The sequence below is a fragment of the Talaromyces amestolkiae genome (assembly GCF_001896365.1).
Source record: "Talaromyces amestolkiae strain CIB chromosome Unknown scaffold2.1, whole genome shotgun sequence".
NCBI classification, from domain to species: domain Eukaryota; kingdom Fungi; phylum Ascomycota; class Eurotiomycetes; order Eurotiales; family Trichocomaceae; genus Talaromyces; species Talaromyces amestolkiae.
Window position 1 is genome coordinate 391,156 of NW_024468038.1, and position 12,349 is coordinate 403,504.

General features: G+C 46.7%; 3 protein-coding genes across 3 annotated transcripts; 2 read left to right on the forward strand and 1 right to left on the reverse strand.

Annotated features, from left to right (window-relative positions):
• Positions 1-163: 163 nt before the first annotated feature.
• Positions 164-6,322, forward strand: BHQ10_001425 (uncharacterized protein; the record flags this gene model as incomplete). Its single annotated transcript, XM_040873460.1, has 6 exons — positions 164-5,686; positions 5,754-5,767; positions 5,836-5,916; positions 6,009-6,066; positions 6,140-6,199; positions 6,251-6,322. 6 exons carry the CDS (start codon positions 164-166, stop codon positions 6,320-6,322), a joined length of 5,808 nt encoding a protein of 1,935 aa, XP_040729930.1.
• Positions 6,323-8,864: 2,542 nt separating this feature from the next.
• On the forward strand, positions 8,865-10,921 carry BHQ10_001426 (uncharacterized protein; the record flags this gene model as incomplete). The annotated part of the gene is made up of 4 exons (XM_040873461.1): positions 8,865-9,255; positions 9,322-9,398; positions 9,446-10,700; positions 10,755-10,921. 4 exons carry the CDS (start codon positions 8,865-8,867, stop codon positions 10,919-10,921), a joined length of 1,890 nt encoding a protein of 629 aa, XP_040729931.1.
• Positions 10,922-11,241: 320 nt separating this feature from the next.
• BHQ10_001427 (uncharacterized protein) lies at positions 11,242-11,892 on the reverse strand (the record flags this gene model as incomplete). Its single annotated transcript, XM_040873462.1, has 3 exons — positions 11,242-11,408; positions 11,469-11,800; positions 11,861-11,892. 3 exons carry the CDS (start codon positions 11,890-11,892, stop codon positions 11,242-11,244), a joined length of 531 nt encoding a protein of 176 aa, XP_040729932.1.
• Between the last annotated feature and the right edge of the window lie 457 nt (positions 11,893-12,349).

Sequence of the window (12,349 nt, forward strand, 5' to 3'; positions counted from 1 at the left end):
TTACTCCCCTCTCAGAACAGAAATTACCTGGATACCCAGAAACAATAAATTGTTTTTCAAAACTAGAGGTATCTTACTACAAACCAAACTTGAATATCAGCAAGTAACATTACTTCATCTTGTCAGTTCCCTTTTCAACAAGAGCAAAATACCACAATTCATCATGCTACCCGTATTGATCTTCACGTCGATTATGACGCTTTTCTTCTTTGGCTTTAATGGAGAACGAATTATCGATGCAGCCGCCCTGACAGGTCCACAAATCGCCGTGCGTGCAGGAAAATCTTTCTGTGGATTACTTATGATTTGCGGATCGGCATATGGCCTTCAAAGCCTCCTTGACGGCGAAGTCCCAACCCTTCAATCTGGAGAATTCCACATATTTGCTTCAAATGGGACATCTGCAGCATACTCGCATGATCCTTTCAGGTCGACGATATTGGAGGATCCCGCTACTAAATTCTGGTATTCGACTAGGCAAACGCCAGTGCCTTATTTCAATCCAGATGGCACCCTATGGGGTCATACAGCGCCAGATGCGAGGAAAGTCGAAGAATATAATGCGGTTCAGAATATGATGAACTTTGCATTTTTCGGTTTCTTGATCGGTGTCTTTGTGTACATTTGTATCCAGATATTGAATAAGATTTTCCGGTTGTTCTTTGAAGGGAATTGGTCGCAAATTCATACACAGGAAGCCCTGGGTTTTCACACGTTGAACGTCAACCCAATCAGCCAGACACCGGCAGACCCCTCGATCAAGGATAGTTTAGACAAGATTCTAAACGCCGTGAGAACGACACCAACAAGACCTGAAGTTCGCCTCGGATCTGGAGACCCGGGCAGCGAACATCACGACACTCTCGAAACGATTCGTACGGAAATCACCTCGAACAACACAGCACAATCGCGAGCTAGTGGTCGTTTGTCAACTAGAATGGAAGGTATGGAAGAAAGGATTCGTGAACGACTTCAAGAGAGTGATGCTGAGGCGCGACAATACTTTGGAGATATACGAAGACTAGTTGAGGCTTTTAGTCGACAATATGTAAATGACCAGAACGTGAACAATACAAATGATGAAGATGTCAGAACAAGGCTGCAGAATCTGGACGCCCAGATTCAGGCCCTGAATGCGATTGTTGGAGGGTTCAATCTCAATGATACAAATAGCAGAATCGTCTCCATAGATGCGAAGATTGAACGGCTTATCAATCTTTTCAACACCAGAGACCTCAATGACAGGACCCAAAGCTCAAATGAAACGGTCGAAGAACTGAGCATTGATATGTTCGGAGCCTTGGAACGAAGGATGGAACAAGTCAACGATTCTCTACGGGCCTTAGAAGCTAAGTACGATCAACTAAGCCAACTTGTTCGAGCCAATAATTTGGACAGCAAGATCACGACCTTTGGTGAAAGTCTCGATCAGGTGCATGACCAGACTTCGAAAGCGTTGACTGTTGACAGCCTGGAGTTCAAAACCCTGAACGACCGGGTCAGTACTATTCAGACCCAGGTAACGGGAGTATCACTCGACTTGACAGGTCACAATACCTCGACTGAGGGATTCAATCGGGAAATGAATCAGAAAGTCGAAAATTTGGAGAGAGAGATACAGAAAGTAAGCAACAAGATCGGCAAATATCGAATGTTGGAAGCGAAGATCGACGGATTGCAGACGGAGGTGACAGATAGTTTCAAGCTCACAGCCCGTCAAAGCGACGTTCAGTTAGTGAGTACAAATGTCAAAGACATGCAAAAGGGACTGCAGACAGTCATAGATATACCGGAAAGAGTTCAAAAGATACAAAAAGATATCTCGAAGTTTTCAAATCTCGGAGGTGATGTTCGATCTATGAGTGAGAAACTCGAGGACATGCAAGGGGAATTGCAAAACATCATGCCCGTTACAGGAGAATTTAAGGAGATACGGAAAGAAATATCAAAGTTATCAAACACTGCTGGCCTGAGAATTGGTTACTTGAACGAAGATCTCGGGGAAGATGTTCGATCTTCGAATGAGCGACTCGACAAGATGCAGCAGCAGATCAACAGCATGCCAGGAGAAGTCGAGAAACTAGACAGAAAAACTCAAGACTTGATTCGACAAAATCATGATTCGGTTCTATCCAAATTGGAGGCCAGCCAATGCAACTGTCAAAATACGTTGACTATGACGCAAGAAGAAATGCCAAAGATCAACCAAATGCATGGAACAGTTCATGACTTGCGTCAGGAGGTTGAAGACATACAAGAAGTACAAAAGTTGCATACTTCAGCAGTCTCTAAATTGGAAGCGAACCTTCGAGAACTGGATAGCCGGCTGATCGGTCAAGAGACGCGAGCGGATGAAATCGAAAAATTGCATGAAGAGAGGCTTGACAGGAATGAAGAGAGTCTCAGCACGCATCAAAATAGGTTGAATACGCACGGAGAAACCATGAGCGTTCTACGGATTGATCTCGACAGAATCAAAGAGGAGAATGAGAAGAATCCAGAGGCCCCACGACGGAAAATTGGCAGAGCTGATGTAGAGGACGACAGTGTGGAGGAGCTAGTTCAGATACTTGCCAAGCAGGCAATCGATTTGTATGTGACTAACCATTTTGACGTGTTGAAACCCCAACTTGAGACCGACCTTCGTGATCAAATCAAAGAACTGGATTTGGAGCTCTGGAAAGAACGCTTTGGTTATGTAAAGAAAATGACTGGAACTTTCGAAGAATTCAAGTGCAAATGCAATCTTGGTGGTCTTGAGGATAGAGTTGGAAAATTGGAAGAGGGAATCGAAAGATCCGGGTGCACATGCAACCCTGCTGATTTTGCAGAAAATGCTGCTGATCCCGGACCTGTCAAAGAGCTCATGACTGAGAACTATGCTAAGTTGGAGAAAAAGGTTGAGGATAAACTCAAAACCATGAAGCAGGGATTGGAATCCGTTGAAAGGGCTCTTAAAGCTCAGAATTGCACTGAGTTGGAGAAAAAGATGGAGGATAGACTTACAATCCTCGAGGAGAATTTGGATACTTTTGAAGAGGCGAGAGCAAAGGATGGCGTTCAACTCGAAGATGTAGACGGACGACTCAGAGGAATAGAAGATCAAACTCAGAAGACAAATGACTTTTTCTTCCAAAGGTTTAGCTCGACTATCAGAACCCGTTCAGGCATTAGTCAACCAGAAATTGCCGATCAGAAGATACAGGAGTTGGCAAACTTGATCCAGAAGGAAGGCATTGGTTATACCATCCGCCAAATGATGAACTATGTCGACGGGCTTTCTAAAGGAATGAATTTCTTAAGAAAGACTGTGTGCGGGGACTTGTCCATAGAACCTGTTGGGTCAATATTCGAACAGTTGGATATAATTCGGACGGAGTTAGGTGCTCTCTCATATGTATACAACCTTCCGGCCGTTCAAAAAGTTCTCCAGGAAATCGATCAAGCCGAGACTCAGACTTTAGCGTTCACGCAGTCATATGATCAACAGATCGCTCCTGCTCAAGAGACACCAGCACCATCTCAGTCAGATACTCCAATGGTTCCTCAGTCCAGCTCAGTTTCCCAACCTATTCTAAGACGTCAGGTCTCGGATACAGACGAGGTACCTACTGAAATGCGGGCGATTTTGGCACATGGCCCGCCCCGTGCAGACAGCTCGGTATCTTATGCCTCTCAGTCCAAACAACCAAATACTTCCACGCAAACTGCTCTTCTGCAGCAGTTCTCTCCTGTGCTTCAGACTACTAGGACCCCAGGCTGGGTCAGTGTCAGTCAACAAGCTTCACCACCGTATCAGCCCCATGCTCAAGACAACACAGTATGCCAAACCGACGTTACTTCTGAAGAGCAGATTACCGAACCGCAAGCTAAGCCCGTCAATATTGCTAATCGCAAAATCAAAGTGCCAATGTCTCGAAGGAAGTCACATCAGAAGCAGCAACAGCTGTCGCCAACTACAGATCTCACATTCCAATCTCAACAGCAGTTACAGCAGTCGCCAGCGACAGGTTCCCAATCCCAATCCCAGCCCCAACAACAGCAACGGCATCAGCAGCAACCGGCTCGGCAGGACCAACAGGATGATCAGACTCTGCAGCCGCTCATGTTCGAGGACATAATTGACGAGAGCATGCTCGCCGATCCGACCACGACAGATGCTCCGGAAATTACAGCGCAGCCACCATCACCACCACCACAGGTGGGCCCAGAAGCACAAGCAATGTTAGAAGCAGAAGCAACGGAAAGAGCCCAGCCTCATGGGACCTATGACGAGCTCTTCGACGATTTCTTCGACGATGACGATGATGCAATTAATGCAGCCCTGGATGAAGAAGAGAAAAAACAGGAAGAAGTAGAAGAAGAGGAGAGAAAAAGAAACTATCCACTAAGTCTTCCCGGAGATTTTCAGGCGGCCAATGTGCTCGAAMCCMCCCAGGCTGAGACGAGCCGGGCTGCCACTCAGGAACCTTCGCAAAGTCAAGGAAGATCGTTATCCCAAGGACAAGGGACTGTATCCGGGATACAGAAAGATGTACCTCCACCAGCTGAAAAAAGCAAGCCGGTCAAGACTTCACAAGAGCGAAAGAAAGTAGACGAATCTATCAAGCAACAGAACAAATCATCAAATGTTAGTTCATCGGCTCCAAAACAGACGGATAAAAAGCCACGAAGCAACTCAAAGCCTATTCCTATCAAGGCTCCAGAGGGAAAAAAGGGGGAAGATGATGGATATTGGCAAAAGGCTCTACCTCCTTTACTTCCTTTGGACAAGGACTTCAAACGATTTGCTCCAAAAGAAGCGGGTAACCAGCCACAACGCAACACGACAAGCAATCCGGCTACCACTTCAAGGGAGACGCCTGGGCCTGTTAGGCCTACCAGACCGACCTCTTCGCCCTTCCTGGGGCAATCAAAAAGTCGGAGTCAATTGACTGAAAGGCTGAGAGGCGCAGCACCGAAATCTCAAGGGCCGTCATTGAGCGCGAGTCGATGGGCGAAAGAGGATGATTCGGCGCCAAAAGACAAAGAAGTAAGAAATTCAGCTGAGGCTTCAGAGGAGCAAAAGGAGGTAACTCAAGCAGCCGAACAAGTCTCTTCAGAAGAGGAGGCCGATGAGGGATGGGACGACCCAGGACTCAGACATAACGCTGCATTAGAAGTCTTGTCGAGCTATAAAGGAACACCATTAAGTGCAAGTCGATGGGCCGATGAATCAGAGGGAAATGAGGAGCCAAGTAGAAAAGATGAGCCGCGTGAGGGTGTCGATAAAAAAATCACTGGCCAGAAGAGTTTGGCCACTATAGCGAAACAGAAGGACAAGGCAACAAGTGATGATATATCAAGCACTCCTTCTAAGGGATTGGACGACCAAAATGTCAGACATCGAACAGTCGTCGAAGGCCCGGAGATTTATAAAGGGTCACCATTAGGCACAACTCAATGGGCTGATGAATCAGAGGAACAGATGGAAACAGCACCAACACCAAAAAGTGAAACAAGAGACAGTCCAGCTGTACAAGCCAAAGGAGATGAAGAATTGGCAAACGAAACTTTGCCGGGTACGCCAGATAAATGGAATCAATGGGCCTCATCAACAGGTGGAGTTAAAAGCAGCCCAGCGATGACACCGGGCGAGAGACAAGCGGAACGTCGGGCGGTCAAAGAAGATGAAAAGAAGAATACGGTACGAACACCAAGAAGGGTTTCAGAAGGGAGTCCATATCGGGGACGGGGACTGGGACGGGGATCAGGAGGGAGATATCAGGTATGTGATGCTAATTTGATAGATCGTTTCCCCAAGCCTGAGAAGGAACTTATAATAAATTTTGATAGAATAAAGGGAGAGGGGGAGGACGTGGCGGCAGGAAATAATGCCGCTAGCTCTTCAGCTGAGGAATCAGAGAGCAAATTGAGGTGAGTCAGACTGTCCCAAAAAGCTTTGAATGTGACACTTGCTCATTCCTTAACTCTAGGGCAGCTTTATCGACATAAAACTAAGCATATAGAAAGGAAAGTATGGAGGAAGGCTCTGTGCAAGAGCTCGCTATGGCTCTTTTATATCGCGTAGGCCTTCAAAGCGGTGCCTAATTGGGTAGGCATGATAACAAAGGGATGGTCTGTCACAGATAGCTATTAGGGCTTAGGGCTCAGGGGTCCCGTCAAGGCATCACAAAGGACTGAACCTGGCTCCCAAGACGTATGACCGCCACATTGACTCGTTTGAGAGGCACTACTGACGATTTAATAGCCTATTGCCGAGTATCAGAATGAACCGACAGTAAACGGCGAAGGCGGCTCTTTTGCAGACGTGAATGGGTAGATTCTGTTTCTTGATTAATCTTAAGATCAAGGAGGTCACCGATGCTTCATATGGATGATCTTTGCACAATGCAACGATCGCTGGTTGCAATATAATGCTGCGGGGCATGCTTCGAATATCACATCGAATAGCATGTTGCAGTACCTCTATCAGAATCAGAAGAGAAGTGGAGCCTGTTACTCATAGCAGAGGGCAGGGCTTGAACCAAATAGTAATATCAAGGTAAGTAGTCTGTCCAAAAGCCGATGGGAACGATGATCGGTACTAATTTTGAATTGATGAAAAGACACCTAGAACACCTAGGACACTTAAGAGCTGATGTGTCCTGAGCGACGTCTCATTTGTGCCAGTTGGAAGTATTGAAGATGTGGCTGATGCGTTTCACCTCCGATTTAACAAGATACTGAGCAGACTGATGAAGAATTTTCAGTAATACAAAATAAGGTGCAATCCAGCTCACGCAAAACTGATCTTCGTTAGAAATATCGCGCCACTTCGCCTGGTCCTGTTGACTTGCTATATCATCATCTGTTGAGACATTTTTCCAATCTCACGGCAACCATTGTGATCATCCTCGCTAGCTACTTCATACCATACTAGATCATCTAGTATGCTCGCAGCTTTTTGATCTAGATGGTTTTTCCATCATCATCACTCATACGCACAGCTTTTTTGTAGAGTTGAATTCAAACGTCACGTTGATGTTCAAAAGAGATCTGTGTGTGTGTGCATATAAACACCACGTTGTTTCTGAGGTTGCACTTCTTTGTAATGACTGTCGACTATCCCAGTTGAGGCGTAGCGGATGGCATTGACAGAGTTGCACAAATATTGAGGGTAATCAAGTATTTCAGATTGAAGCAAGGCGCCCTGTGAGTTGACAGTGAGTGAACATGAGGATAGAATATTGAGATCAGATGGCAGGTGCGATGTGTGGCCCATGGCCTGAGGCAGCAAGGTGTCAAGGCATCATGCAGTGTTCTATACTTCCATACATGGAACATTCCACAGTCTCCATGCATGCAAAACATTGTCCGAAACGTGGTTCTCCATAAAATACTCCCCATTTTGCTATTACGAGTACTACTACCCATTAATACCGAGTCTTCCGGTCCCGGAAAACCCATGACGTGTAACTGGCACATACTACTCTTTTCGATCTGTCGCATTACAAGTAGCAAGTAATAGTATCGGAGAGATGGCCGATGGATACTGCACAAATTGCTGACCATTAATACAGCTGTCACAAGACCTTGAACTTGCATATATATGACACATGTCAGCGGCTGAAGATTGCGAGCAACGCCAGGCTACAGAATCATGAAATCCATGCTTTACGAGTCATGACTGCTCTTTGTTCGTGTTACTACTACGTATAAACATAGTACTCCATGCTGGAGTCTTGGCAGCCGCCTGATCCGATTGGGTCCTCTTTTCCATAAGACTAGCCAATCCGTCCTACCGACAAACGGAAACAGCAAGGCTGAATCGTCGAAGGCAGTGGGGTATGTGGAGTGATAGCCCGGCTTTGGCTACTGCATTCCGACTAGCAGCTGGAGGCCTCAACTGGGGTCTGGGGTTACCTGCTTCTCCAGAGGCGGAGGGGTACGCATAATCTCCCGAATTCTGTATTGTTAAACTCTAAGAGGCTGTGCCCAACCTCGAGGTCAGAGCAAAAAATATACCAATATCACACTCAAGAACTCCATGGTATGTACTGTTTTAGACGACAAAGCCAAAGGCAGCCTCTGACGCGGTGGCGTGGCGATCAACGGAAGGCTTGCTTGTGGGCTGAGATAGTGCACGCCAGCTCGGACCCTTCTAGCACTAACCGGTTACATACATAGTACAGAAGAAGGCTGCCCTAAGAGTAAGCCCTAACCAACATGCCAAGATGCCTCAGGCCAATGCCTGTTGGCAGCTTCCTCGAGTTCCTTCAGTCTCCACCGTCCTCTCTCATCTCTATCTCCATCTCCATGTTTTTTGACCGATGCTTGACTGAGCCACTGACGAGTGCCGATGCGCTCCACCCGCAGCCAGTCGAATTACTCCATAGTAATTTCATCCTGATTGTCGGTTTTTTCCGCGCTGGCCGTAAACTCGTTGTTACGCACTACTGTTTGCCCCGTCACGCTGCAGCTGGTCTCTTCCAAAAATTACGCATCCATCTGGTTAGTGTGTCTTGGTTGTGACGTTCCCCATCCACTAAGGAATTCTCCGTCTGCTTCAAGGACTTCAACGACGAATAATGAAACGAACTCCGTGCCTTAGGCCTTTTCAACATGGATAATAGACCCACCCCCAGTCTGGCACTTGAGGGGGCCATTCTGTCTTCCCCGGAGAAGAGAGTACCGTGATTCATCTATTCCTTCTGGGATGCAATTATAAAAAGACGCACCATTCCCGCATGTGACGAACCTGGATTCTCCTTTACGACATATCCAGTCTCCTTTTCGTACTCAGGGTATGGTAAGACCTGCCATTGAAAATTTGTATTGATAGACACTATCATCATTCTCCATACTGTGTCAAGCACGACAAAATGGCGGAGCCGGAGAAGATCGCACGGGGCGAGAAGGTCGTCCGCGAGGACAACTCCGTTGGTAGCGAGCAAGCTGAGAATGTCAAGACTGAAGCTCCAGGCATTCTCGATCCCGAGAACATCCACAACCGCCCAGCAGACAAGCTCAATGTCATGTTTGAGAACCCTCTGGCGAATGTTCCTCGTGATCAGCTGTTGAAGGATGTTACGGAATTCTGTCATAAATACAACCTCACGGAACACATCGACGAGTTCCGCAAGGGAGCATTGGTCTCTCAGAACCCAGCTGCAGCTATGGATCTCACTGAATTGACTGATGAGGAGAAGAACATCCTCCTCCGAGAGCATACCCACAAGTGGCACCAGCCGTGGCAGCTCTACTGGCTCGTCAGTAAGTCCTGACCTTTAATTTTTGAACTTGATAATCTATCAGAGTAGTGTCTAATAGCTCGATTAGTCATGTGTTCGATGGCGGCTGCTGTGCAAGGTATGGATGAAACGGTCAACAACGGTGCTCAGGCTATCTACTTGAAAGTAAGACTGTCCTCGTTGAGATATGTGGAAGATGCTAACAGATGTAGAACTTGGGAATTAGTTCTAAATTCTCCGGAAAACAGTTGGACGACATCACTGGCTTAATCGTTGGTGCACCATATCTTTGCTGTGCTATCCTCGGTTGCTGGCTCACAGAGCCCCTGAATCGGTACTTTGCTCGTCGTGGTACCATTTTTATCGCTTGCTTCTTCGCCGCTGTATGCTCTATCTGGGAAGGCGTTGCCAACACCTGGGTCAACCTCTTCCTTGCTCGTTTTTTCCTGGGTCTTGGTATCGGCCCCAAGTCATCTACCGTGCCAATCTATGCCGCCGAGTGCTCCCCAGCACCCATTCGAGGTGCTTTGGTCATGATGTGGCAGATGTGGACTGCATTTGGTATCATGTTGGGTAATATCATGGGTGTCGCGTTCATGAGTCTCTCCGATGACCTCTCCTGGCGTCTCATGCTTGGCTCTACTGTTGTCCTGCCAATCATTGTTTGTGTACAAGTATACATGTGTCCCGAATCTCCTCGTTGGCTCATTCAACACGGCCAAGTTGAAAAGGCGTTCAAATCATTCCGCAAGCTTCGTAGCCACGATATCCAAGCTGCGCGCGATCTTTACTATGCCTACGTGCTCGTTCAGGTTGAACGTGAAATCAACAAGGGGAAAAATTTTTTCACCATGTTTATGGAACTTTTTACGGTGGGCCGCAACCGTCGTGCAACCATCGGTAGCTGGATTGTCATGTTTATGCAACAATTCTGCGGTGTCAACGTTATTGCTTACTACTCAACCACCATCTTCACCACATCCGGGTACTCCATTCAATCTGCACTGCTTGCCTCCATGGGTACTGGTATCTTGAACTGGGTCTTTGCCCTTCCAGCTACACTCACTATCGACACCTTTGGTCGGCGAAACTTGCTTCTCACCACGTTCCCGTTCTTGGCAATCTGTCTGCTCTGGACTGGTTTCTCATTCTGGATTGAGCCGGATATAGTGGATAGTAAGAAACGTGTTGCGATGGTTACAACGGGCATGTACCTGTTTGAAATATTCTATTCTCCTGGTGAAGGACCTGTTCCATTCACCTATTCTGCTGAGGCTTTCCCACTGCACGTACGAGAAGTGGGCATGTCCTGGGCGACGGCAACATGCTGGTGCTTCAACTTCATCTTGTCGTTTACCTGGCCGTCACTTTTGACGTCGTTCAAGCCTCAGGGTGCTTTTGGATGGTATGCTGCTTGGTGTATTATTGGATGGTTCTTGGTTTTGTTCTTTTTGCCCGAGACAAAAGGTATGCTTTCTTTTTTAACTCTCTTCGTATTTAATATGTCTAACCATTGTTTAGCTCTTACTCTAGAGGAACTCGACCAGGTTTTCTCCGTCCCGACCTGGAAGCACGCCTCGTACCAACTCAAGAATGCTATCTGGCATGTTCGTACCTGGGTCTTCCGCCAGAAATTGGAGCCATTGCCTCCATTCTACCAGGGTATCGACAAGCTCAACGAGTCTTGATTTCAATAAGCATTCATTGTACGAAGAATCGCATTATTATCTGTTAAGACTTTTCACAGTCCAACTTCATGATATGATTGGGTGGATTAGTTTGTATCTTATGCCATCCTTGGCTTGTTTGGTTACGAATGTGTCTTTGAAGGTTTTATACCCTCCTCACTTTGATGACTGTTATGTATTTCAATGAATGAATGAATTTATACTGAGTATTTTTGCAATATAAATTGTCAATTTGTAATATAGCACTATATATAAAACATTCACATTTCGAGCTCTTATGCCATCCTTCGCATATGAATTCCTCCTCAGTAATGCTGTTCTTAGTGTAACCTCCCTCCCAAATAGACCCCATACGCAATCGTCGCAATCAGAGCTCCCATATTCAACAAACTCGACAACCCATGCAACTTGCCAAACCTCTTGTTCAACTCGGTCATCTTCTGTGAATGCGGCGGGGAATCATAGGCCTTCTTCCCATCAATAGATTCTATATCAATTCAGCACCTGTTATCCCTAAAAGAGGTGTGAGGGAAAGGGAAAGACAAACCCTGCTGAAACCTCTCCTTAATAACCCTCCCAACCTTCGGCGTCAAATAAAACATATTAATCAACCCAGCTACCGAAACGCTCACCAAAGGCAATAGCACGGCATATCGATTTTCGTCCGCAAGTACGCCATAGACACTCGATAAATCGCTCGTGCCGAATTTGCCGGGGAATGTGAGCGCGAGGGCGAGCGGGAGTGCGCTTTGTAATGAGAAGTAGATGGGGAAGAGTTTGTTTTGTAAGGCCGAGAATTGGGGACGGGGAAGGGCTTTGTAGGCTGTTGTGCCGCCGATGAAGGATTGGTAGATCTGAGCGCCGAGGAGGGTGCCGTAGCTTTTGAGAAGTAAAGTTAGTGGATGAAGAGGTAGGGGATGGGGGATGGGGAGGGTTTACCTGAGAATGTGGAATGGGCCGAGATAAGACATTTTGATGATATTATTCCTGATCTATGACAGGAGATGGAGTTGGATGAAGATGGTGACGAAGAAAAGAAGAAAGAGGATGACACAGTTGATGTCGGAAACGGAGTCAGATATTGATGAAGCTCGGCTCCAGTCGGTCATTTCATTCCGTGCGGGGAGCTCCTTTTGGCCAATTGGCATGCTCGATCAGTGATTAGGTCTGACGACGTCATATGTGTCACGTGAGTTCGCGTTTTGAAACGGGAGGCAAGGAAGCATCCATTTGCTGACCGTTAGTGTTTGACAATGTGACTTGACAGGGCTGCTATGCTGAGCTCAAATACCGGCCAAAAAATAATTCAAAAATATGGAGCTCCAGTTTTTCTATACAGTAGTGTAGTACCCGAAATCATGCTGCCATCTCAGCCATGATTGACGAGCGATAGGAGTATCATGACCACTCCCTCCAAAAATCGACTTG